The sequence below is a fragment of the Phodopus roborovskii genome, unplaced genomic scaffold (assembly GCF_943737965.1).
Source record: "Phodopus roborovskii unplaced genomic scaffold, PHOROB, whole genome shotgun sequence".
In the NCBI taxonomy this organism is placed as follows: domain Eukaryota; kingdom Metazoa; phylum Chordata; class Mammalia; order Rodentia; family Cricetidae; genus Phodopus; species Phodopus roborovskii.
This window is the reverse complement of record NW_026126469.1, coordinates 3,131,496-3,157,721: the sequence shown is the minus strand read 5'-3', so window position 1 is coordinate 3,157,721 and position 26,226 is coordinate 3,131,496. Positions and strand designations below refer to the sequence as shown.

The 26,226-nt window shown below is 46.6% G+C and overlaps 2 protein-coding genes across 10 annotated transcripts in view; one reads left to right on the top strand and one right to left on the bottom strand.

Moving 5' to 3' along the window:
* Positions 1-839, top strand: part of Arvcf (ARVCF delta catenin family member) — a 56,725-nt gene extending 55,886 nt beyond the window's left edge. For 5 of the 7 annotated variants that reach the window (XM_051191026.1, XM_051191021.1, XM_051191020.1 and 2 more), the window contains one exon: positions 114-170. Coding sequence is in view for 2 of the 7 variants with exons in the window: in XM_051191023.1 (XP_051046980.1) it covers positions 114-152 (39 nt within the window). In the remaining 5 variants the exon portion in view is untranslated. Of the gene's footprint in view, positions 1-113 lie in introns of all 7 variants that reach the window. The other 2 variants (XM_051191023.1, XM_051191022.1) reach the window with 1 other exon arrangement.
* Positions 755-26,216, bottom strand: Comt (catechol-O-methyltransferase). Of its 3 annotated transcripts, none has more exons than XM_051191029.1 (5): positions 26,174-26,216; positions 6,073-6,340; positions 5,562-5,755; positions 5,132-5,263; positions 755-2,293 (listed from the first exon to the last, which is right to left on the bottom strand). In XM_051191029.1, the coding sequence occupies exons 2-5, from the start codon at positions 6,338-6,340 to the stop codon at positions 2,093-2,095; spliced, it is 795 nt and encodes a 264-aa protein (XP_051046986.1). In that variant the 5' UTR covers positions 26,174-26,216; the 3' UTR covers positions 755-2,092. The 3 variants fall into 3 exon arrangements, with proteins under 3 accessions (XP_051046986.1, XP_051046987.1, XP_051046988.1); XM_051191030.1 differs by lacking the exon at positions 26,174-26,216 and adding an exon at positions 25,953-26,025; XM_051191031.1 differs by lacking the exon at positions 26,174-26,216 and adding an exon at positions 20,935-20,957.
* Positions 26,217-26,226: the final 10 nt, after the last annotated feature.

Here is a 26,226-nt window from a genome sequence, read left to right as displayed (position 1 = left end):
CCTGTAGGCAGCAGCCCTGTGTGGAACCTCCCAAGCCACCCTGCTACATGTATGTTGCTGGCTCTGTTGCCTGTCTGGGCTCCTAATAAAGCATCTGTCTTTGTCTTTTGCAGGGCCCCAGCCCAGCTGTTTGTTCGGAAAGGCCATCTTGAGCAGAACCCGGAGCTCCACCCTTATGTGGTGGGTTGGCCAAGCCTCTTGTCCCAAGCAAGGGCCTGACTTTATGGATATCCCTCCTCTCCTCCACTCTCCTGACCTGACTCTCCAGGCCTGAGTTAGCTGTTTACTGACATGGTGCTGTATAGTGGGAGAGAAGGGGTGGAGTGTCCCCATTCACAGTGCCAGAACAAATAGAACCTGGAGTGGAGGTCCTAGAACAGGCAGTGGGACAAGTGGGGGGCCTTGGAAAAGAACTTGTGCTCCCAAGGGTGGCTGTAGTACTACCCTGCATGCAGGCTGATCACAGAGAGGGCCTTTCCAAGAGTGTCCAGGAAGGGAAGTTTAGGAAGCAGACAGCTTGGGGAACAAGCTGTGCTTGCCCCCAGCCCCACTGTCCTTGGATTCCTGGGACACCTTCCCTCTGCAGTGTCCTCCTAAACTGCCTGTGGCCAGGGCCACCCTGCTGTTGCATCTGCATCTGCCCAGAACCTCAAGTAACCTCACGGCCTGAATGAGGGCAGCAGCAACAGAAGGGGAATTGCTCTTCAGTGCCTGCTGTTCGTGACTTAAAAATGAAGAAAACTGACAGAAAGCATTAAAATTGAAACCAAAATAAGACTGTATCAGCAAACATTGAAATTTTTGTAAGGAAATTTAAAGATTAAAAAACAGTAAAGGAACTGCCTGTCGTGTGACTCAGTCTCAGCAGAGCAGCAGGCACGAGCCAGAATGCACGTCCCACTGGGTTAACTGAGCCACTGCTGCCACCTGGCGATGAGTTTCCTCAAGTCTCTTTTCTGTGGGAGGCTCTGGTTCTGGCCTGCAGCCACTGCTTGCTCCTTCCTTTTGGCACCCTCAGCCCAGGAGGGGTGTGCTGGCTGACTAATCTAGGCTCAGGTGGGATTGATCTTTGTGTCTAGTCTTGGAAACAGTCCCCTCCCTTCTGAGGCCTTGAGGAGCCTCTTGGAGGAGGAGGTGGTGGGGGCTAGGGTAACTCTACCTGTGAGTTGGTGCATCCTGGCCAGTAGGGTGCCTGCAGACATGCCCTGTGGTCAGAGCCTACTTCCACTTCTGTAAGCCAGGAAGTCGGGCCGGAGAGACTATCTATTGAGTACCACACATGGGTCGAGAGCAGCTGGGACAGCATGGCATCAGGTAAGAGCAGTGTGGTAGTTAAGAAGAATAGTCAGTGGATCTTTGTATCCAAATACTTAGATCTTTAATTTCTTTTTGCAATAAAAGATCACAACATAACTAGAAAAACAGACTGTAACTCTATCTTTTTTTTTTTGTTTGTTTGTTTTAAGACAAGAGTCTCTTCTCGGTTGCCTTGGCTGTCCTGGAACTCACTGTGTTGACCAGGCTGGCTTTAAACTTAGATCTGTCTGCCTCTGCCTTCCAGGTGCTGGGATTAAAGATGTGCACCACTACACCTAGAAAGTTTATGACTCATTCTTAAGATCAAGTGTGGTATGTGTTGCTGGTGACAGTCTTGTCAAACAGCATCTGTGTATTTTCAATCTCCTGACTTCTCAGTGGTCCGGACCGATGACGGCAGAGCCCAGGGATCTGGAACTGAAACCCTAGGAGGATCTTCTAGGTGACACTAACGGGATGACACTTGTTTTGACTTTTTCCCCCCACTCCCTTTTGTTTTCTGGTGTTAAGATTAAACTCAAGGCCTCTTGCATGCTAGGCAGGCACTGTGAGCCATTACACCCTCAGCTTTAATGCAGCCTTTTATCCACAGGTGCTTTTCAGGGTTATCACAATGGTTTTGGACTGTGAGCCCATGAACATTAGAGTGTGCCAGTCAGGTATGTCAGGAGCCAAGGCATTTGAGGACGGGCTCCAGAAGCATAGAGGGGTCAGCATGAGTGTGTGTCATCTTGCAGAAGGAAGCTGGAAGGGGAACTCAGGGCAAGCTGTGTTTTCAAGATTTCATGGGGCTGCTTGGACCCTTGTAGATTGCCTTCTCCAAGCCGTCTACCACTTTCATGTACTCCAGGTATGAGCTGTAGTGTGTGCACTCAAAGCTGCTGCTCCCCCTCACATACTCCAGGAAGTCAGGGGCTCCTGGGATGATGACATTGTCAGCTAGAAGCACCGTCCCCTTGCGCAATAGGCCACATTCCTGTGGGGGACAAACAGGGAGGGTCATGAATGCTTGGCAAACCTATTTCAATCCTACAGCAGCTGTTCCCACATAGTCACTTCCAGCTACTACCTATTTTCCCCTGTTTCCATCCCCAGCCCAAGGGGGCATATGGGCAACCACAGATAGATGGTGGTACCAGAAGGCCAGTTTCCCTCAAACACTCTGCCAAAAATATGGGGTCTTCATCAATACCCCTGACCTTCAGGATCTGCTCTGGACTTTCCACTTGGGTCAGGGAAGACACTAGATGCCAGGGCTCTAAGTAGAAAGAAGGAGTTGTTCCTGGGCCCCCAAAGTAGTGGCTTTAGAAGCTGTGGTTCTAAGAAGTCTCACATGTAGGATGCTTGTCTATCTACTATGGCAAGTATGTCTGCTGACATCGTGGAAGTATCTGATAAGGAAGTGTACCTTGTGTTTAGGGTGGGGAGGAGGGGAACAGGAAACAGCACACCTGGATGGCCTATTTGAAGGTTGCCTAGGAAGCTTAAGGGTTTGTTTTTAACATAATCATGAAACAAAAGTTAAAGTAATCCTGTCTGATGTGGCACCCATCTATAATCTCAGAATTCAGAAAGCTAAGGCAGGAGGATTGAAAGTTCTAGGCTAGCCTGGGCTACATAAGACATTTGTCTTCAAATAAACATACACACAAAGCCACCCAAAAATGGAAAGTAAAATCCAGTAAATAGCCAGAGCTGAAGTATAGCTCAGTGACAAGAGCACTGCCTAGCAGGTATGACTCAAGGCTCTGTTCATAGTACCATACACCCAAAAATACCCCCAACCCTAATGCAGAAGAGTCTATACTGTTGCAGGGCACAGCTGCACCCCTAATGGTTGTCCAGGGCTCCAGCTGGATCCAGTGGTTGTGGGGTTAGTAATGTTCAGCCTCTGGGTCATGAGAGAGCCGAGGGACCCCAGACCTGTCAGTAAGTTCAGGGGATAGTCTTGTGCGCTAAGAATCACAACACATTCGTGCTTAGAAAGTAGAAAACAAAAGTGTCATGTTAGCATGGGCTAGAAAGACCTCAGTGAGGAACTGCTCTGAAGGAAGGGGTCACCCAGTCCAGAAAGGGCCCTGTAGCTCAGGGAAGGAACAAGAGGAGTAGGCAATCCCAGGCTCAGCCAGGGACTTGGAAACATCAAGAGTTAAATGTTGACTATCAGTAAGACTAATGACGTCGAGATATAAAACTTCCTGATTTCATCATAACAGGACGGAAGATAGGCACTTCTGGAGGTGCTGGGGACCCACCGCCCTTCAGGAAACATGCCCTGTCCTGTCTGTATTCAGGTACCATGAGCTTCCTGAAAGACATCTCAGGTCACCCAGGGAATTGGAGGTAGAAGTAACTGGGCTTCTACGATAAGGATACAGTGGAGTGCAGAATACTGTAGGTAAGATGTTTGTGAGACAGGGTCTCACTATGTAACAGAGGCTGGCCTCAAATACCATCCTCCTGCCTTCAGGTACTGAGATTGTATCTGGGCACCACTGAGACTGGTGGTGAGGTAGTGTCACTGTTCCTAAAAGGTTTGTCCTTGGGGTTCAATTCTCTACAACCATACACTGAAGAAAAAAAAAAAAAAAAAAAAAGTGCAGCCATTCCCATTGCTTGCCTCTCTTTGGGAGCTAATTGACAGGTTTGTGCAGCAGTGCTAAGAACTGTTAACTTCTAGTTACTGAACAGCAGTATTTGCTGCTTTTCTAAAAGCAGGTCCCTGCAATTACCACACACAGAAAGCTGCAGAGACCCACTCCCTGCACTGTGGTCTGGCTCTCCTGTCAGCCACTTGCTGTCTGTAGCCTCATGTTTAGCTTCTTGTGGTTGACCTGGCTTGCTAGTCTCCTTTCTGTCCTTACTGCCTGCCCTCTTGTTAGAAGCAGATCCTCTGGTACAACTTCCTTGCCCTGGTATATCCCTGTCTCCCACCAGCTCAGTACTTCCAAAACAGTTTGAAGGACATCAGAAATAGCTCCCTTACTCACCCTGTCCATGCCTCTACAAGGTCAGTAAAAATCCTCCCCGTCTCTTGCCCAAAGCTCATGCCTGACTTCTCCTCTGTGCCTTTATATTCCCCAGAACTGTCTAAACCACATCCAAGCCACAGTGGCCCTATCCCGCCCATGGGCTTGTTGGCTGACCCCTCACTTTCTAGTATACATGACAGGGTATACTCTTGAAGACAACTGGACAACACCACATGGACAGTCCCATGTTAGCTATAGAAGGCTGTGAGGAAACCCAATGAAGGTTAAGGAGCCTCCCTGTCCCTTTTCTGGCCAACAGAGCAGGACAAGGTAATGCATCCTTACACTCTAGTAACTTGGGAGTAGGGATGACTCCATCAGTAATCACTGGGGTCTCTGCTAGGTGACGCTGACTGAGCAGCAGTGCTGAGGGCAGGAAGGGGCTAGGGAGAGTGGAGGTGTAGAGCAGAAGCTTCAGGGAAGATCCAGAACATGCTTGCCATCCCCGTGGCCAGCCTCAGTTACCCCCAAGTCACACACATGTGGCAAGTTCTGCTCCCTCGGGTACACTCACTCAGCCCTGTGTTCTTTAGGCCTAGGTGTCCTGGTCTCTAGTGCTCATCTTTCTTCCTAGCAGAACCCTGCTTGCAAGGCAGGGAGTCCCTGGCCTGGCACTCCTACCCAGAACCCCTTCCCTTCCATCTCCATCTGCCACTGAATTCCCAGACTGTCCCTGGGCCCATCTATGCTCTCAGTGGGATTCTTCAGAGAGGCCAAAGCCCAGTTACCCCAACAGTGATAGCACAGAAGCCATCCTGCTAAGCAGGGTCAGCTCAGCTCACCTCCAGGAGATGTGTGTCTGGCAGGTAGCGGTCTTTCCAGTGGTCAAGAAAGACCATGTCTAATGTGTCCACATCATACTTGGTCTTCAGCTGTGGGATGAGGTCCTGAGATGCCCCAAGGAGGATGGTGACCTGGAACAGTGTTCTGTCAGTGCTGTGCCCACAGGGATATGCAGGACCCTGCCTGGGCCCCTACATGTACATATATCAATTTCTTGGGGCTCTGGAGAGGAGTCTGCACTGTGTAGTCTCTCCTGGGGCAGCCCTGGGAGTTGCTGGCTCTGTAGGATAGTTCAGTAAGACTGTCCCTAACCTGCTGGGGTTCCTTCCTTTGACATGGCAGGTGCTAGTGACTGAACTCATCTTCCCTCCCCTCCCTGCCTGCTTAGCCTTCCCAGCTCCAGCCGCCACACTGGTTATAGGGCCATACTTTGTCCTGCAGGCCTGCAAAGTTCAGCATTTGCTGGGTAATGGCAGCATAGTCAGGGTTCATCTCCATGGTGAGAAGCCTGCCTCCAGGGGGCAGCAGGCGGGCCATCCGCACAGCTGAGTAGCCACAGTAAGCTCCTAGCTCCAGCACCAGCAGGGGACGATACTCACGGATCACTGCATCCATGATTTGGCCTAGAGAGTGATGTAAGAGGATGTGAATATAGGCAGAAGGAGGGGAACTCCACCCCCAGTTATGGGCCTCGCTCCTCTCCAGACCAGTAACATCCCAACTCTTCTAATGCTTATAGTCCAGAGGACCCCTCCCCCCCGCCCCAAGCCTTTGCACACCTAACTGGTTCCTTCAAGTATAAATGTTATGGTCTCTAAGGGGGCTAGGCAGGAGAATGACCCATGATTCCCTCCCACTTTAACAGCCTCCCCTGCAAAGACCACCACACCCAGGTCTGGGTTCCCATTTCTAGCCGTCACCTGCACACTAGGTCACGTACCCTTTGCATCCCCCACATGCATGGCCCACTCCTTCTGTGAGGAGTAGGTGTCAATGGCCTCCAGTACGCTCTGAGGATCTCCAGGCTTAGCATGCTGCTGCACATGGCGCAGGATGCGCTGTTCCTTTGTGTCACCCATGAGCAGGTTGCGGACTGGCTGTTGCACAAACTCAAACCAGAAGATAGCTATCAAGCCCCAGCCCAGGCGTCGCAGGAGCAGGAGGAGGGCCAACAACAGGAGACCCAATGAGATGGCAGCCAACAGCATCTGCAGGGCAGGAGTGAAGTAGACAGGTTTATGTGGCCTGTGCCCTTCCTGCTTCACCCACCCAGAACTTAGCCCAGAGCACCATTGGTTCCTTGTGCTAAAGGAGGGTCAAGGTTCAGAGCATACGCCCACATGACTCACTGGGTAAGAGCTAGGGGAGACCTTGCAGCCTGCTGCTAGCCAGAACAGGTACATGTGTGCCTCCTGGAGTCCTGTGTGGAGGCCAGTGAGGCATGGTCCCCAACCCTGGGTGCTTTCTCGGTGAAGGAGGTGCCATCTCACACCAAACTGGTATTGTGACTATTTCAAGCTAAAAGAGGAACTGGGTGCAGGATGGGCCACATACAAAAGAATGTGAAGATTTCTTGGGATGAGGTCTTCTGGCACCAAAACAGAAAAATAGCCTTCATCAGGCAGAGACTGTGAACAGAGTTGGGGGCCCGAAAAAATGATCTTATTGGGGTGACCCTCATTTTCCAGCTGGCTTCACAGTTACCAAGTGATATCCCTCACCAGCTCATTCCAGAGATGTGTTCTATTTTCCCTACAAAATTACCATTCTTTGCTTCAGAAAGCAGGAAAGCTGTGGCCCCTCCTTCTTTATTTCCTTTTGGCTGTGGGTGGAACCTTGTATGTGTGAGGTAAGCACTCTACCACTAACCTCCATTATCAGCTCCTGCTCTCTTGAGCCAGGCTATATGGCCCAGGCTGGTCTTGAACTCAACAATCCTCCTGATGGCTGGGATTACAGGTGTGTACCACTATGTCCAATGCTTTGGTCATTTCTCTGGTCCGAATCTTATGGAAATCCCCAGGGCTGTGCAAAATTAATACAATATATGCACTCTCCTGTTGCCTTGTATGGACTGATTCTTGGCTGAAGACCACAAAGGAATGATTCTGGGATCGATTGAAGTAGGGAACAGCTCCAGATTACAGATCCTCTAAGATCATATCAAAGGGTTGGGTTAAAGCCCAGTCTGTCCCCAGCACAAGGTGAGTGTGAGTACATGCTCACACACACACACCTTCTGGCAAGCAAGGGCTGGGTAGAGAAGCCAGGATCTAACCAGCAAAGTTTGGCAGATTTCCACGGCTGGCACCAGGCAGAACTCACTAAGTTCACAGCACGAGCTCATGATTCATACCAGAGACCCTAAATAGAAGGACACAGGAAGAGGAACTAACCACCAAACACTCAGTGGCCATTTACAGTTCCTTCCATAGTGGCCACTGGTGATTACATAGAACCTGACCTTGGCTGGAAAGGCTTGAGGAAGAGTCTTAGGAGGCAGGCCCAAGCCCTAGGTGCTTCAGGACAGTTTCAGGAGAGAACAGAAGAAACGAAAAGCTGAGGCTTTGCAGCCCACAGAGTCACACAGTCATTTGCACAGGGCAGAGCGCGGGTCTGCATGCTCACACACACCCACAGGCTTCCATTAGTCAAACAATCACATCCAAGCTCTTGCTTTCCTGACCCACTGTATGGTGGGCCTGACCTCCACTTTGTGAGCCGAGCAGACATGGAAATTGCATGGAATTCTGAGGAACTCAGCTTGGCCTGTGGTCAATTTTTGACAGAAAGTGACCTAGAACTGACTAAGGTCCAGCCATTCCAGCACCTTCCCAGATTCAAAGTGTGGACATCACTTAGAAGGCATCCCAGCTGGGGGGACCTGCTGTCATACAGGGGAAACAGGAGAAAGCTGCTTTGCTAAGGCTATAGCTCCCACCACCAGCACACTTGTTAATCTGCAGGAAAGTGTCCAGGAGAACAATGGCCCATGTGATCATCGTGCAGCTTACCAGACATGGTCAAGAATGTGTGCAGCAAAGTGGGAACAGGTTCCAGAGCCAGCCTGCAAGGCTGGATGCTGAGTTCGTGGGCATATATATACACAGGCCCATGGTCACTCCTTTAGTATGGGTGAGATTTCCTGGCACATGCTTGGGTGTCTTAGTTATACCATTAACTATCCTTACTAGAAGTAGCATTTGAATGATAAGATATTGAGCTGGTTTTTTTCATTCATTCATTCATTCTATCCGTCTGTCAGTCCATCCATCTAAAATCCAACTAGGGAGGTAGCACAGAAATACAGTCCCCATTGTCCCCCAAAAGTGCAGGGCTCCACTGCTCCCGGAAAGCCCTTTCTTGCTTTGTGCAGCTATGGGGAGTGGGTGTAGCCATCCCCACCTGGCCATTGAAAGGCAACTGCCAAACTCAAGCAGTCAGTTACTTCAAAGGGTTTTTGTAGAACCAATGAGTTTGTAAGTGAGGAAGCTATCTGTGGCAGTACATGCCTGTAATCCCAATACACACAGGTGGACACACGTACTACACGGCAATCCAGGAAATAGAAACACAGACCATGCTTTCAACAGAACTAGGGTAGCTCTGGGCCATTTGCACAACTCTGTTGAGAAACCAGCCAGCTCCTTTTGTCTGGTGTATGTGGATGGACTGTGGGATCTGAGTACTACTGGGTGGGCTCCTGGAATAAGCGTTTAATTCTAGGCAAAGGCCAAGTTCAGTCCTGAGTGGCCTCAGCAGACCACATATTTAGTTGATCTTAGTTGACCATGAGAGTATAAAACTGAAGGGACATGTGTAGTGAAATACTCACTTTGCTTCTGTGGCACTGACTACGCTCATTGTGGGATGGAAGTGACCTGTGGAACTAGGTCTCAGGAGGAGCCTAGGAACGCTCTCTTGCTGGTGGGCCTCGGACAGAGAGAGCATCTGGTGGAACCTGCTGGTGTTCATCTGTCTAGGTTGTAAGTTATTTCTCCCTGAATAAACATCTATTCGGCCTATTTGTTTATCCTGATCCTTATTAAACCACAATATCTGGTGTCAGAAGTGGGATCAGGATTTTCACCCTGGGTTTCACCTAGGCGGCAGATGCTGTTCCCTTCCCCCACCATCCCTGAACAGGTGGTTGCCTTGCCTAACCAGGCAGACACACCACAGCTTGTGAGATGTTTGTGTCTGCCCTACAACTCCTTTATCTCCACCACAGCCCTGAAACCACGGCTCATCTCCTGCCCATTCCCTGCCCATTGCATTCGCACACAGCCCTGCAATGCCTGCCCTGCTTGTGTGTTCCTGTGCACAGCCCAGCCTCTGGGCCTGCCCTGCTTGTATGTTCCTGCGGCCCGGCGGCACCAGTTGGAGGTGGCACCTGTTAGCCCTGTGGTCCCAGCAATTTGCACAAGGCTCGTTTCACTCCTTTATTTAACAAAATTTTGCTTGCCTTAGTTTATTAAGAGCTATCCTACAGGGACCAGGATCAGAAGGATCGTCTGCTGCCTAATGCTATTTAGTGGTATACCTCCAGGCGTAACTACCACAAGCTGACATCTACAACTAAAAGCATCAAAGTTCCAGGACAGCAGAATTACACCCAAGGTGTAATTTAGGAATTTTTTTTACTTCATATATAAAAGGAATTTTAGCAGAAGAAAATTATGACTGGACCAATAACCAATATATACATTTTTTTTATAATAGCAATGGGTTTCATCATTAATATGATATTCTTAAAGAAATGGTTGAGATTAAACAATAAGGAACTTGTACAAATCATTGATTCAAAATATTGAAGATGGCAATAGAGAGCTGACAGGTAGAATACAAAATATGGAACATAAAAATGACCAAACCAAAGCAGAAACAATGCAGTGCATTAACACACTAGCAGAAACAGCTCATTCCTGGTTGGACAAGGCTACTGATAAGGTAAATAAACTGGAACATCAGATGGAAAGACTAGCAGATAGAATCTGTTCCATAGCTGAGGATAATGGCAAGCTGGAGGATAGAACATTGCTTCTGGAAGGCAGTTTACATGCCATTCAGATAATATCTAAGGATGAGAATATTAAAAACATGGAATCATTCATACTTGGAGAAAGGAAGAAACTGACTGATGCAATGAAGTTTCTAGAAAGTTACATGATTCAAGAAATTCAGACACACTCAAAGAAGCAATGGAGAATAGCTTTCAGGCCTTAGAAGACCTGCAGTCTGATACATCAGAAGAACTACAGGTAACAGGGCATGAAAAAGACTTAAAATTTTCTACACTGTTTAGTATCAGGGGAGTTTCCCCTGTATCTATTAATGAAAAACCAGCAATGAAAAAAACCAATATGTTGAAAGATTTAAAAGGTATAAAGGAAACAGTAATCTCTTATGGCATGCACTCACCATGTGTGAAGCAATTGACAGAATCATGATCAAGGAATAACAAGGTAACTCCTAAGGATTGGGATCAATTAATATCAGCTGTCCTTGAAAATTCCTCTCAATTAGAATGGAGAGCTTTATGGAGAGAGGAAGCAAAAGCTCTTAAACTTCAGGGCTTAAAGAAAGGTTATAAGAATCTCCTTTTTGTATTTTTTCGGGTGCAATTTGTAATCCCCAGTGAGGCAAAACTTCCTTTATCTTCTCAAACATTTTTTATAATATTTCTCCTTTAGAGTCAGCTAACAATATATCATCCATGTAATGATAGATTATAAATTGTGGAAACTGTTTACAAATTATTTCCAGCGGTTTTTGTACAAAATATTGGCACAGGGTGGGACTATTTAGCATTCCCTGTGGCAAAACCTTCCATTGATATCTCTTCACCGGTTGAGAATTATTGTAATTAGGTGCTGTGAAGGCAAATTTCTCTTTATCTTGATTTTGTAAAGGTATAGTGAAAAAGCAATCCTTTAAATCAATAACTATAATAGGCCATTCTTTGGGTATCAAAGAAGGCAAGGGCATTCCAGGCTGTAGAGAGCCCACTGGCTGGATAACTTTATTGATGGCTCTCAGGTCTGTAAGCATCTCTGTTTACCAGATTTCTTTTTTATAACAAATACAGGAGAATTCCAAAGGCTGGTAGATTCCTCGATATGTCCAGCATTTAGCTGTTCCTGAACCAGGTTTTCTAAAGCTTCTAACTTCTCAGAGGTCATAGGCCATTGTCCTACCCAGACAGGTTCCTCTGTTAGCCATTTTAAAGGTAGGGCTTTTGGTTCCTCTGTTGTTCAGCACTTGTATTCTGTTTTTGTACAGCCTGGACATTTGGTGTCTGTCTTGTATAGTACTTTATACTATTTTTTTCCACAATCATGAGGTCGTTTATGGTTCCTATCTAATACTAGAGGAATGTTAATCTGTATATTCCATTGCTGTAATAGATCACGACAACATAAATTTATCACTATATCAGCCACATATGGTCTCAACCTTCCTCTCTGTCCTCCTGGTCCTACACATTCAATCCATCTCATGCTCTGTTTTACCCAAGACAGGGTTCCAATCCCTAAGAATTGAATATTTACCTCTTGCAGAGGCCATTTTCAAGGCTAAGATTTATTAGTTATGATAGTTACGTCAGCCCGTGTCAACAATGCCTCCAAACAGTCTGTTATTCATCTTCACTATCAACCTAGGCCTTTGACTGTTTATAGAGGTTTCCCAAAATATACTTTTCTTATTCCCTTCTGTCATGTTTGATTCAACTTCCATCACTAGTTTGTCATCCAGAGCAGTATGAGTTTTTACAATAGGCACTGGATTTTCTAATCATCCTGTGGGAGATTGTCCTCCACAGTGACTGGGAATGTTTGGACCACCTTTGACATGGGGGCCTTCGAGAGGACCCCCAAGGAGTTTCCTGATTGTAAAGGGTTTCCTTGCTTGCCTCTGGTTGATCTACACTCATTTGTCCAGTGTCGGCCTTTGCCATACCGTCTACATAATCCAGAAGGCTGAGTGAGGCCTTCTGTTCGAGTCATTCCTGGGAGTGTTATTTCTAGAGATGCTTTGCCAACAATTTCTTTTTAGACGTCCTATCTTACCACAGTTAAAACATCTGACATTTTGATATCTTTTCAAATCTTTGGAGATGGCTTCTCCTACCCAAGCTTCAGTGTTATTGCCATTATACTTAATATTGTCTGTATATAGGACCTATTCATCCAGGGGTGCTGATCTGATTTTTAAAGGCCAAAGCACTTGTTTGTATTGTGGATTTGCATTTTCATAAACTAATGATTCTATGAGTATTCGCCTAGAATCTATGTCTGCTACCTCTAATTGTACTGCCCTAGACAATCTTTCTAGAAACACACTAAAGCGTTCTTTTGGTCCTTGCCTTATCTTAGTATAGGATCCTACCCTTATCCCAAGCATTCAAAGCTGCTGTACTGCATAGAGACAAGATGTGTTCATCATAGGCAGCTTGGGTTTCTGGGTCAGCATAAAGACCCTCACCAAGAGACATGTCAGTAACTGACCGCAGTGGTAGCCTTGTTGCTGTAAGGCTGTTAATACTCTTGCTGTTGATTCTCAGCACCACCCAGATCATTCTACTGATTTAATACCCTTTACCAAAAATTCCAAGGGCATTTTATTTTCAGGAGACACTTTACTGAATCTCTAGGGAGCATGAATAGCCAAAATAATATTGAAAAAGAAGTGAAGAACTTAACTTCGTTATTTAAAACCAACTACAAGCTGGATAATGGTTGTTGATATGCAGCAGATCCCTGGCCAGTGAAAAACAACTACAACATGCAGGCAGAACTTAAGTGGGAAGTTTTATTGTGGGAAGGGAAACTAGTATGGGAAGGGGGAGAGAAAAAGGCCTGCCTATCTCCTCAGAGAAATGGCGGAAAGAGAAAGCAGACTGGCGGAGCTGGTCTCTTAAAGGGACCTTTTGCTCCTGCATACAGAGACAGGAAACTACCTGCCATGCACACAGGGGTGATGAACTCTGCCAGGTCCCCAAGAGGTAGGGCCAACGTGTGCCTGGATGTACATGCCTTTAATCCCAGCAATCAGGAGGCAGAGGTAGGTGGACTTCTGTGAGTTTGAAGCCAGCCTGGTCTATGGAGCAAGTTTCAGGATAGCCAAGGGGAAAAAAACCCCTTAACTACAAAGCTACAGTAATAAAAATAGTTGGGTACTATGAAAATATGTAATTTCAGAAGCCTGAAGATCATGAGTTTGAGACTAGCGTGGGCTATACTAGACTCTGTCTCAAATCAATAAAAATAAAAAGCAAAACCTCAAAAAAAAAAAAAAAAAAAACAAGTAAAAGAGGATTTGGGGGTAGATGCAGCTGTGTGCATCTAACATAGCATGCACAAAATGTTTAAAATCTGGGAGCACAGGGAGGCTGGGGCGCAGTTCACTGGGCTCTCATGAAGCCCTGGGTGCCAGTTCACACCAGCTGAGCTTGGTGGCCCACTCCTGCGACCCCAACATTCAGGCAGTGAAGACAGGTCAGAAGTCCCATTCATGTGACTTAAAGGACAGCCTGGAAAACCTAAGGTCCTGTCTCGACAACAGTGACATAAAAAGCCTTTTGGTGAAATAAGTGTCTTAGCATAGGTTACAGTTATTGAGGAACTGCATCTTAGAGCCATGCTGGAAAGAGTACTTGACAGTCACTGAATTGGCTTTTCTCTTGGGTGGGACACCAGGGGCTATTGCACAAGGCTTCACTGAGCTATACTGACAGCCATTTACTTTGAGACAAATTGTCATTAAATTGCTCAGGCAAGCCTTGAATTTATAATCTTCCTGCCTCAAACTCCCAAGTAACTGGGATTGAAGGCCTGCAGATTTTTTCTTCCTATCTGAAAGTAAGATAATAAAGTTGATTAAAATATGAAAAAATTGGAACCTTTGCACACCGCTGAGATGAAAACTGGTGGGAACAGTTTGATGATTCCTCAAGAGGTTATCACCATGTGACAATGCTGGGTAGCCAGGCTGACAGCAGAACCTCAGACACTTCTTGTGTACTCTTGTTCCCAGCAGTGTGGCTCACAGAAGCCCACAAGTAGAAGCACCCCAAGGTTCTCTAAGCTGAAGAGTTCCCGGTGCAGTGTGTACATGGATGGTCCCTGCTAGCAAAATCGTCCAGACACAGAATAGCAAATGCCACAGGAGTCCACTCATGGGCTGGAAGCTGATTAGGGGCTGGGGGAGGGGGGATGTTCAGTGGATACAGAGCTACAGTGTGGAATGAAGGTAAAAGTTATACAACACTGTGAATGCCCTTCATGCCTAACCAATGTCCAAGAGTGAAGTTTTCATCCTAAAGTTATTCTCAAAGGTGCCAAGGGGTAGACTGGAAAGGGCTGTTAGTCATCTGCTAGTGACACCAGCATAAAGGTTGCTTATGCTGAACCCTGAGCTGAGTGTAGCTCAATCCACAAAGGTCTGGGTTAGTCTTCACTGCTATAAACTATTAACTTTGAGTTAAAGGAGAAGGAAGCTGAGGCAGTTGCTCTTCAGAATGAGCTTTATTAAGAGGAAGCCTTGAGTCAGGCAGTGGTAGTGCACACCTTTGATCCCAGTACTCAGGAGGCAGAAGCAGATGGGTCTGAGTTTGAGGCCAGCCTGGTCTACAGAGTATGTTTTAGCATGGCCAGGGCTACCATGTCTTGAAAAACCAAAATAAAAGAAGGAGCTTCCAGATAGGTTGGGGGTAGTGTGGGAGCACTATAGAACAACTCCAGGGGTGGCTTCCCATTGTAGGAGTACAGCACTGGATTGGGGGGGTGGGTGGGGGAGGGGAGACAACTTTTATGCAATCCCCTGAACAAAGGACAGGTTTTACAGCTTCTGAGGTGAACCCTGACTCCATTGAACTCAATCTAGACAGAACCATCAACTTACCTTATAGCTGTGAGGGGAAGGGCTACAAGGCTGCTGCAGCAGTGCTTCTGAACTACTCAGGCTGAAGAGAGAGAAAGTGGACAGGGAGAGACAAAACGGGAGGGGGGAATAAGGGGGATGACTGAGCATACCTGTAGTTCCAACACACAGGAGGTTGAGGAGGGTCAAGAGTGAGTTCAAGACCTGGTCTACATACTACATTCCAGGCCATCCAGGGCTGCAGTGACACCTGTCTCAAAAGCCCCAGGGCCACATGGGATTTTATTTTTTAAAACTCCACCCCCTGCTGCATCCCCCTGTATCCAGACACAGGCTTTCCCAAGGGTCCCCTGAATCCACAGACTGCACTCTGCTCTCACTCCCCAGCTCTGGAAAGCACAATCATCAGATATGTTTCCTCCACGATCAAAATGCTCTTGTGACTGAGCAGCAGGGAGGCTAAGAGGTAGACTTGTGGGCAGCTCTTTGGGCCAGGAATCCCAAGCCTGATCTTAGGACAGGTCCTTGGGGCCTGGCACACCTTTCTCTACTGAGCAGTTCTCTCCTCTGTAAACTGGGGTGAAAGTCCCATCGATCCTGCATGATTGAGGGCAAGGCAGGACAAGAGATTACATAGTACCTGGCACCTGCTGGCCACAGACATGCCCAGGAAGCACAGATCACCCACCCAAGACATGGGTATCCTGCCTAATGAGCCAACCTCTGGGGCAGTAATACGCCCAGCACAAATGCCTTCAAGACTGAGCAGATGCTGGCTCCTACAGTTAGCACAGTGGCTGGGCTCCATACCCTAGATGGTTAATTCCTCCCTTCTAGTGCTGCAGATAGAACTTCAAGAGCATGCAAGGCAAGCATTCTACCAGGTATGCCCCTGACACTCACCATCATTTAAAGAGAACCAGACATGTGGCTCATGTCAGTAACCCAACAGTTGGGAGACCCAGGCAGGAAGTCTATCAGTTTAAAGCTGACTTGAGCTATTCAATGAGTCCCAAGCCAGCTTTGGCTACAATGAGCTCCTATAGGTGCATCCCATGAGTTAGGCCAGCCTACTCAATCAATGAGCCCCAGATTGAGTAAGAGAACCTCAAAAAATACAGTAGGGTCTGAAGGGATGACTTAGTAGCTAAGAGCACTGGCTGTTCTTCTACAGGATTTTAGTTCTCAGGACCCACATAGTGGCACCATGGTGGACAACTGTCTGTAATTACTAATCCAGGGGATCCAAGCCTCTCTGAGCAACATACACACATATATGCATGGTTTGTAACACACACACATAGTACATAGACATGCAGGCAGGCAAAACACTCATACACATTAAATAATAATAAGGTGGAGAGTGAAGAAGACACCTGATGTTGACCTCTGACCTTGATATGAATGTACATATACCTACACCCACACCAACCCACACACATACCAAACACACAAACAACCCCACCCCCCAAAATAAGGCTTAGATAGCTCTCATGTCTAGCACGTATGAAACTGTAGATTGAGTCTTCAGTGTGATGGCACATACCTATAGTTCCAGTACACCTAACGGTGAAGGCAGGAGGGTCAGAAGGCCATCCTGAGCCTGCCTGGGCTACATGAGAACTTGTCTCAAAGCCTCCTCGCTGCCCAGGGCAGGGCACTGCCCTCCTCTGCTGTCTTCACAAAGCCAGCCTTGTGTGATCTAAGGGCCTCTCTGCACAGGAACTTTGACACTGCAGCTGGCCCTGCCCCATCACAGGATTCTTGAGAGCTCCAGTGCTAGGAACAGGATTGCTTTCCCACTCTCAGTAGGAAGCAGGCCGCGAATACCTGTGGAGAGGACTGAGAGAGGATGGTGAAGGGCAGAAAGGCCTTCTGGGGTGATGCTCTAATCCCAAAAGCTTCTCTATCTGAGAAGCTGCGATTTCAGGCAGCTCGTGGGCTGGTAACCAAGGAGGCCCTGGCAGCTGTCCTTTTGGCCAGGCTCCCCACTATCCCATCCACAGCATTCGAGCTGACACTGACCTTTTCACTTCATGCTTTAAGGAGTGAATGGCCACATACACCCTCCCACCACAGGCTCTAGGCACAGGCTCTGAGCCACATCACACCAGCATTTTAACAAAAGATTTTCCTCCTTACACAGACTCTACCCTGTTCCTTTGACTTTTTTTTTTTTTTTTTTTTTTTTTTTCTGGTCCAAACCTCCACCTTGGCTCAAACAGGCTAGAACCTAGTTCCTAGGTGGCTCACAGTGACACCCTTAGGGATGACTTTAGTTCCTGCTGGAGAAAACCCAAAGCTACCAAACAGACACTCTGTGTGCTACAGACGACACCTGAAGATAAGACTTGTGTCTCCCAGCCTTGGTAACTAACCTGTGAGGGGCCTGGCTAGAGTTTCCATTTTTTTTTTTTTTTCCCCCTCATCTTCACAGTGCTGGGTGGTGCTATGTAATTTCTACCATTGAGCAACACACCACCTAGGAGCAGAAATTTCATAAGCCCAAGTACAAATCCAAACAGGTTCCTATGAACCAATTCTAACTGCTTTCAGCATATTTCCATTTCCTAGCTCTGCTCGAGCCAAAGAGTTCTACCTTCCAATTTTTTTTTCTTCATGCAGACCAGGCTGGCCTCAAACAAGCTACCTTAAATTCATCCTTATGCCTCTGCTTCTCAAGGTCTGGGATTATAGGTGTGTGCCACCATGTCCTGCATAAGCTGTGCTGTTCTTATGGGGCCAGAGCTCAGGTGGCTCCTGGCATTCCTTCCTCTCTGACTGAAGGTTTCTGGCTTGTGGTTCCGATTGGCAGCTTAACCTTTAGGTTTGTGGTTGGAAACTCGTATTTCTGCCTCCATGTAAGTCCTTTCTGTTGTCAATGTGTGCTCCTAACTCCTCCATGGGTGCTTCTCAGCAGGCTAGGACATGTCTATTTCAACTCTGTGCTACCACCACTATGTCAACACACCAAAACACTACTATGCAAACAACACCCAACCCCCCTTTTCCATTGATGTGACTATCAAGGGTCACCTGAAGCACCAATGGTCTGGGGAAAGTTAGGATCTCACGCCTTTCCCTACAACTGTCTTCTCTATAATGCCTCCCCTACATACAATTCCCTTCATTTGTGGGGAGGAAGCTTAGAGCCCTCCACATACTAGCAGTTACAGATCCTAGACACTGAGCCATGTCCCAGCCTTTGTCTCATCTTCCACTGCTCAGACCTTCCCTCAGACATCCTAACATCATTTCATAGGCTCCCTTTCAAGTCCAAGCTCCACTCACCATGCCACCAGAGAGGACACATTATTGTCCTCAGCTCTGGAGTCCTTAAAACCTGACCCCTTACCCTAGCAAGTGTTCTAACAATTCAGAGATCCACCGAAGCAACTGCCTGAAGTTGAATAAGGAAATACAAATTTGAGGGCTAAGATGCAGCTCACATGTAATATACACAGAGCCTGTTTGGGACCCAATACCAAACAAATATACATGCATTGCATGTATACACTGACATTGGAGTCCTCTTTTTTTTTTTTTTTCCTTCTTTTTTAAAGCAGGGTCTCTTGCTGAATGTAGAGCTTGCAAATAGCTGGTCTGTGAACTCGAAGAGTCTGTCCCCACCCTCATCACTGGAGATGCAGGTGCACACCATTTTGCCCATCTTTATTGTTGTTATTTTTTGTTTTGTTTTTGAGACAGGGTCTATCTATGTAGCCCTGACTGTCCTGAACTCACAGGGACCCGCCTATCTCGGCCTCTGGAGTTCTGGGAAAGGCATGTGCCACCATTTGCCCATGTTTACATGGCACAGCACAATACTTAACATGCCATCTCCCTAGGTTTTCTTCCCTTTTTGAGACAGAGTCTCCTGTAGCCTAGGCTGTTCTTGAACTTTCTAGTAGCTGTCCTTCTGATCTTCCTGTTTCTACCTCCTGAATGGTAGAGTTACAAGTATGGGACACCTCTCCCTCCCCTTTCTGTCACCATGATGGGTCTGAATCCATTCTCTGTTTGCCAGACAAAGCAATCACTCTACCTTTGAACTGCATTGTTTATTATTTATAGTTTTTGAGACAGGCTTTCTTTGTGAAGCCTTGGCTGTCCTGGAACTCATTCTATAGACCAGGCTGGTCTTGAACCACTGCCCAGCTGAACCACATATTTTTAAATGTACAAATGGATCAACACGTTTGTGTTGGGCGGTGGTGGCATATGCCTAGAAACCCTGTCTTGAAAAACAAAAGAACCCAAAACAAACAAACCACAACAAAAAGTTTGTGTCAGCCAGGCGTTGGTGGCACATGCCTTTAATCCCAGCACTCGGGAGGCAGAGGCAGGCAGATCTCTGTGAGTTCGAGACCAGCCTGTTCTACAAGAACTAGTTCCAGGACAGCCTCCGAAGCCACAAAGAAACCCTGTCTCAAAGCAAAAAAAAAAAAAAAAAAAAAAAAAAAAAGGTGATGGTGGTACATGCCTTTAACCCCAGCACTCTGGAGACAGAGGCAGTGGATCTCTGTAAGTTAGAAGTTAGCCTGGTCTACATGCTCCAAAGCTGTAAGGGAGACCCTTCTTTTTTAAGTGTGTGGCACAGCATGTGTGTGATGTCCAGAGTACATTTTGGGAGTCAAATTCAAGTCTTCAGGCTTGGAAGTAAGTAAGCTCTTTAGCCACTGAGTCATTTCACCAGCCCTACACTGGGTTTATGTCTAAACATAAACATGGACATTTTAAATTATGTTTGAGCTAAAATACAGCAAGACTGTCTAAATTTATCCTACTTAACTCCCTATGTTTCACATATTTATTTCAAAGATCCTCAAATAGCAGGAGGGGGGGGGGTTTCAAATGTCTTCTAAGAAGTATGCTAACCAGTAAAAGGATTTTGCTAAAATTAAAAAAAAAAAGTTTGTGTTTAGTTAATAATTAACATACCCTCTCTATATTAAAAAATTATACCAGGGCTAGCTAGGTATAGTAGTACACACCTTTGATCTCAGCACTTGGGAGGCAGAGGCAGGCAGATCAAGGCCACCTTGGTCTCCATAGCAAGTTCCAGGACAGTCAAGGAAGGCTATATAAAAAGATCCTGCCTTAAAAACAAAACAAACAAAAACAGGAGCTGGGGAGACGGCTCAGACAGTAAAATGCTTGCTATGTAAGTGTGAGGAGCTGAGTTTAATCCCCAGAGTCTATATAAAAACCAGGCAGTCCAGTCTGGGGAGGCAGACACAGCAGAAACTTTTGACTCACTGGGCATTCAGCCTAGCCCATTTGGAGGGTTCCAGGCCAGGGGGGGCCAATGTCTTACACATCAAGATAGATAGTTCCTGAAGAACAACACCCAAGGCTGTCCTCTGGCCACATGCATACACACAACCACACATACTTACAGGTCACCATAAAATACCTCTAGAGATTATGAGATGAATTCATGTACTGTACTAATCTGCTAGATCCTGGTATGAGATAAACTTGTAACTTTACTTCCTAGTCTGTTAATAATGTCTAAATAAAATAAGTTGATGACACAGCTTATTGTAGAGCATGTGTGTAGCATGCACAATGTCCTGAGTCCTGTCCCCAGTCATACACACACACACACACACACACACACACACACACACACACACACCAGAGATAATCTGTTGAGAGCCAAGGCTTTCTTAGATGCCCTGATAAAAGGATAAAGGAACCTAATTTGGGCTGCTGTGTGCTTGGGTCTGTGACACCCTTGAGATAACCTGTTCCCCTTGTACAACATTGCTTGATTAGGGTCCTGCTGACTTTGTCCTGTTGTACGATAGCTTTCCACTGACTTTGCCCCATTTTCCCCTGCAAATACTATGTAAGATGCTGTACTTCTTAAAATGCTTGCTTGGTATAAGACCTTGTGCAAACCTCCTGAGCCCACCTTTTCTATCTTCTTTATCTCTGATCCCCTTGTCCTTATTCTTCAGGACCCTGTCACTGAAGAACAACTTGCTGGTCCAGGTCAAAAACCAATATATGAAACCACAGGAACTAAGGCTGAAGAGTAGCTCAGTGGTGGTGCCATTAATCCTAGCACTTAGGAGGAGAAGTAGGCTGAGCTTTGAGTTCAAGGCTAGTCTTATCTTCATAGTGACCAAAAGCCTCCAAAATAAAAAATTAAAAATTAATCAGGAATTAAGGACATGGGCTGGGTAAAAAGAAAGGAAGGCTTAAGCTTGATTGCTTTTTGGATCATTGCTACTAGCTGGAGTTCTATTTTTTATTTGCTGACTATAAAAAGAAGCTGGGTTCTCTTTAGCTATCCATGACTCATAACTATTTAATAAAGTATACTTTGTTAAACTACATTGAAATGCTTATCTTTTCCTCGTAGTCTGTTCCCTCCAAATATCAAAACTTACCAAATAACTTCTTTCATGGTCAAAGCTACTTGCATAGCTACAATTAGGATCTATATTCCCCTACAGCAGGACACAAGTGGAAACTTCAGGGGGCAGCTGTTGACAAAGTATCCCACTGGAGAATGATTACCCAGAATCAGGGAGTACCAGAGGGCTTTAAGGAACTAAGTTTGAGTTTATTAAGCCAATGTTTATAAAACCCTCTTGAAAAACTTTGCTGGCTAGGTGTGGTAGCACCTGCCACCCTACCATTCTAGAGGCAGTGGCACGGTGATCAATGCGAGGCACTAGCCTGATCTACACAGCAAACTCCATGTTAGGAAGATACATGGAGAGACTGTCTCAAAACAAACAACCGGGACATGATGGCTTGAACCTTTGTCCTAGCTCTCTGCAGACAGGTTTATTTCTGAGTTAAGGGCCAGCCTGGTCTACAGGGTGACTTCCAGGACAGCCAGGGCTACACAAAGAAACGGTCTTAAAAAACCAAAATAACAAGTAAGTGAGTATATAAGAAAAAAACCATTATTATTTTATTAGAATTGGCTTGCATATTCATACCACTACAGTAAGAATAGTAATTAGCCCCCAGAGATCCACAAGTAATTTAAAAAGCCTCTGAAGGCTCAGAAACACCCCAGAATCAGCCATCAGACCTCAGTGAGCTGTACACAAATTTGGGTGTACCTTGTTCTTACAGAGGTCATCAAAGTAACCTGAGGTTCCTGGGCCTGCCTTGAACTCACAAAGATTTGACTGCCTCTGTTTCCTGAGTGTTGGAATTGAAAGTATCTCCATCTACAGTTCTTTTTTGTTCTCATTTATGTGTCCGTGTGTGTGCCCCCAGAGAAGAGGGCTGGAGTTACAGGTGCCTATAGTTATGATAAAGCTGGAGGGAAACCTTGGTGGATTCCATGGCAGGGGAGGGTGACCGAGGCAGAGGGACAAACACGGCAGGCACTTAAAGAAGGGAAGGGGGAGAGGGGGAAGAGAAAAGAGGTAAAGACACAGAGACAGACAGAGGAGGGAGACAGGAAAAGTCCTGTCTGCCCCAAAGGAATAGTGGGAAAGAGGGAAAAAAGAATGGAAAGAGAGCAGAAAAGAGAGGGTAAGAGGGTCCTACACAATCATGGAACCCTGGACTGACCAGGGTACTACCTAAGTGCATTCTGACAGGTGACAGGGGCAGGCCAGCATAGTGCCTGAGTCCTTATAGCCATTGACATTAACTCACCTGATGGATGCTAGAAAACAAACTCAGTTCTCCAGAACAGCAGCATTGCTACATTTTTTTTTTTTTTTTGATTTGTTTTTTGAGACAGGATTTCCTCTGTATAGCCCTGACTGTCCTAGAACTATATACCAGGCTGGCCTGGAACTCAGAGGTTCGCCAGCCTGCCTCTGCTTCCCACATGATGGGATTAAAGGTGGGTGCCACCACTGCCTGATTGTTTAAAAAAGAATTCTAAGCAGGCAGTGGTGGCACCCACCTTTAACCCCAGGAGTGGTATGTAGGGTTAGCAGAAACCAGACCCTGGGTGCAATTCCAGTACCCTGCAAAAAGGCAAAATGTTGCTTTATCTTTGATCAAAAAGGGAGGTGATGTTTGTGTTTCAACAGAGAAGCATAACACATTTGTGCAGCTTATCAGATTCTTAAAGTTCCTTTCTTCTCCTACTAAGACAGGGCCTTGTGTGCCCCAGGTTGGGTTTGGACTTGCTACATAGCCAAGACTGGCCTTGAGTTCCTGAGCCTCTTGCCTCTACCTCCCAAATGCTGTGAGTTCAAGCATGATGATTGTACATCCTCAGGCTCACATTTCAGATTCTGTTCTTGTTCACTGTCTTCAAGGATTTATGACTTACCCTTGAATGAGTTTCACTCCATTTTCTTACATGTTTTGTTGATTATTTTGGGGTAGGGATGGGGAGTGGGGTGGGGTGTTCATGTAGCCCAGGCAAGCCTCAAAGTTGCTATGGAGATGAGCATGCCATTGAATTCTGATCCTCCTGTTTTACTTTTTGGGTGCTGGATTTCTAGAAATATCCCATCGTGCCTAATTTTATGAAGTGCGAGGGGTAGAACCCAGGGTTAGGGTTGTCAGGCAAGCATCCTACCATCCAAGCTACATTCCCCACCCTCCATCCTTTCCTTCTCAAGTCAGGAAAACTTAAGGGGAAAAGAAAAGAAGCCCCTTATCCTAGGATCTAGTTTGTGTTTTCCTCTTAGCTGAAAGTCAAGAAACTGATAAAGTCAAAACAGCCTACAGAAATAACAGTGTTTCTCTAAAGGCATTGCAAATGATTTTAAAACAACTGGGCCAGGAAAGACCACTCAGTTCTGATTCCTAAAATTGCTTAAAGCCAAACATGGTAATATGTGTTTAAAATTCCAGTGCTGTGAAGAGAGATAAGAGACAGACCTCAGAAGCCTGTGGGTCAGCTAGTATAGCATGAGCAATAGTAAACAAGAAAAAAGACACCGCCTCTGACCTCCTCATGTTCATCATGGCATGTACTTGCCCATACTCCCACACACAAACACATAGACACACTTAGAGCCAGTTGTGGTGGCTCACAAATGTCATCCCAACACAGGAAGGGCCGATGCAGGAGTCTTGGTGCAAGGCTTAGGCCAGCTTTAAAAAGAGGAACTAATAACAAAAATGAACTATATTTACTTAGAGCAAGAATGTTTGCAATTTGAGTTTCACTGTATTAGTGCCCTCTCGTCCCCTAATTTAAAAAATTTACTTCATGGTTGGGCAGTGGTAGCGCACGCCTTTAGTCCAAGTGCTCAGGAGACAGAGGCAGCCTGATCGAGGCCAGTCTGGTCTACAGAGTGAGTTTCAGGAGAACTAGGGCTGTTACACAGAGAAACCCTGTCTTGAAAATTGAAAACCAAACCAAACCAAACCAACAACAAAAAACAACCCCCAAAACAAAAAAACCAAAACATTTCACAAAACCATCTTACAGCTTCATTTGCAAAAAGAAAATTGTACCCTCTTTTTTTCAAAGACAGGGGTCCTATTCTGTAGCCCAAGTTGGCCTGGAAATCACCATGTAACACAAACAGGCATCAAATTCAGGACAGCCTTCCTGTTTCTGCCATGCTCAGTGCAGCTACCCTGTCCCAGCAGGATCTGCAGGCTGAAGCCTAACAATCTGATAGAAACTTTGGAGTCTTCAACACACCAAATACTCTGTGGACAATCTTTGACCTGGAGCCACAGTTACATGGGCTACACCGGAAGTCCTCTACTGGGTCCGTATATTGTTCCAGGAAATGATCATGCCTGAAACTTTGTGATAGATCATTTTACCTCATACACTTAGAGGATACCTGGGAAACCCTCCAGACTGCCTCAACCGTCTCAAAGATACCTGACATCTAGAAAAGTGTTCAACACGTGTCCGATGAACTCTCACAAACAGCTTCACAAAATCCTGACAGCAAATATTTTTGTCCTAGTACAATTAGTCCTTGTGAGGGGAAGGGTCATGAAACAGAAAATGGACTTCTGTCCAATAGGAAGGATGTCTGCCACTGCTGGAAATATGTTCTCTCCTGGAACAAGAAGGCTCAACCACATTTGGCCAAGTTCCTTTTAAAGTGGTAACCATCTCTCTGAAGCTCAAGTCTGCAGCCCTAGAGCAACTTCAGACCCCAAAGTGTCTGCTTGAGAAAATTCAAGATGGCTGACCCAATTTCTCTGAAGCTAAAACCAGAGACCCTAGCCTCAGCTTCTTGTGGGGGAATGGGAATTAAGTTCCACAAGCCCAGCAGCAAACCAAATCATAAGGAGCTTGCATAGATCACCTCCTTTCCCATCCCTCCCTCCCCTCCCCCACTTTCTCCCTTTCCCTTCTTTCCCCCCTCCTCTTCCTTCTTCCCTCCCCTCCCTTCCCTGATTTTTGTAATTGTTCCCTTCATTGACTTCTGTAGTCCCTTGTTCCCCTTCAGAACAGCATCCACCTCTGCCTAAACCGGGATGACTCAGCTAGCAGTTCCCCTGTCAGCATTCCTAGGCAAAAATCTGCCCCAATGTTAATTAGGGTAGTGTTGTATCTCTGTGACAAGCTGTTCTCTTGGGGCCTACCCCACCACAACTTCCTAAATGAGGCTACAATTACTCGTGACAGCTCCCACTGCATTCCCAAAGCTTGGAGGGCCAACAAGGGCCCCTGGCTGGAAGACTTCCTTTTTCTTTCACATTGTCCCAAAGCCTGCCCTAGTGCTCCTCAGCTTGTCTTGCAAGGAGAGACCCAGGGACATCCTAAGACCTCTCAGAGAACACCTGTTGAGATTGCTCAGCAGCTTCCAACTCCACTGACCACCTCCTGGGCCCGCTACCTCTGACCCTAGAGGTTCTGCTCCCAATCCAAAACTAAGTGAGACCCTCTCCTGATGGGCCAGGCCCTGGATGTGCCGCATCCTGTCCAGGTTAAACCCAACTCCAGGGACAGGTTCACCAAGCCTACCTCCCACCCCAGAACTGATCTACAAGCTCCCTGAGATAAGTGTGGAGACCTACCTCGCTTCAGCGACCCCCAGCCAGGATCAGACCCCTTCCTACGCGTCCTCATTCCCCAGCCCACGTTCTCTTAGGTTACACCCAGCACCCAGGTCTGGAGAACCCCCGCCCGAGCTCAGCGCCCTTCAGCTCTGTCCCAGTTAGTCCCAGTTCCGCGGGTGCTGCATCCGATTCCTGGGTCTGAGCTCGGAACGGTGCAGGCGCCGGGCTGCGGTACTCACCTCGCCCAGGCAGCGCACAGGTCTGGCAGCATACAGGTCTGGCCCGCGTGGCG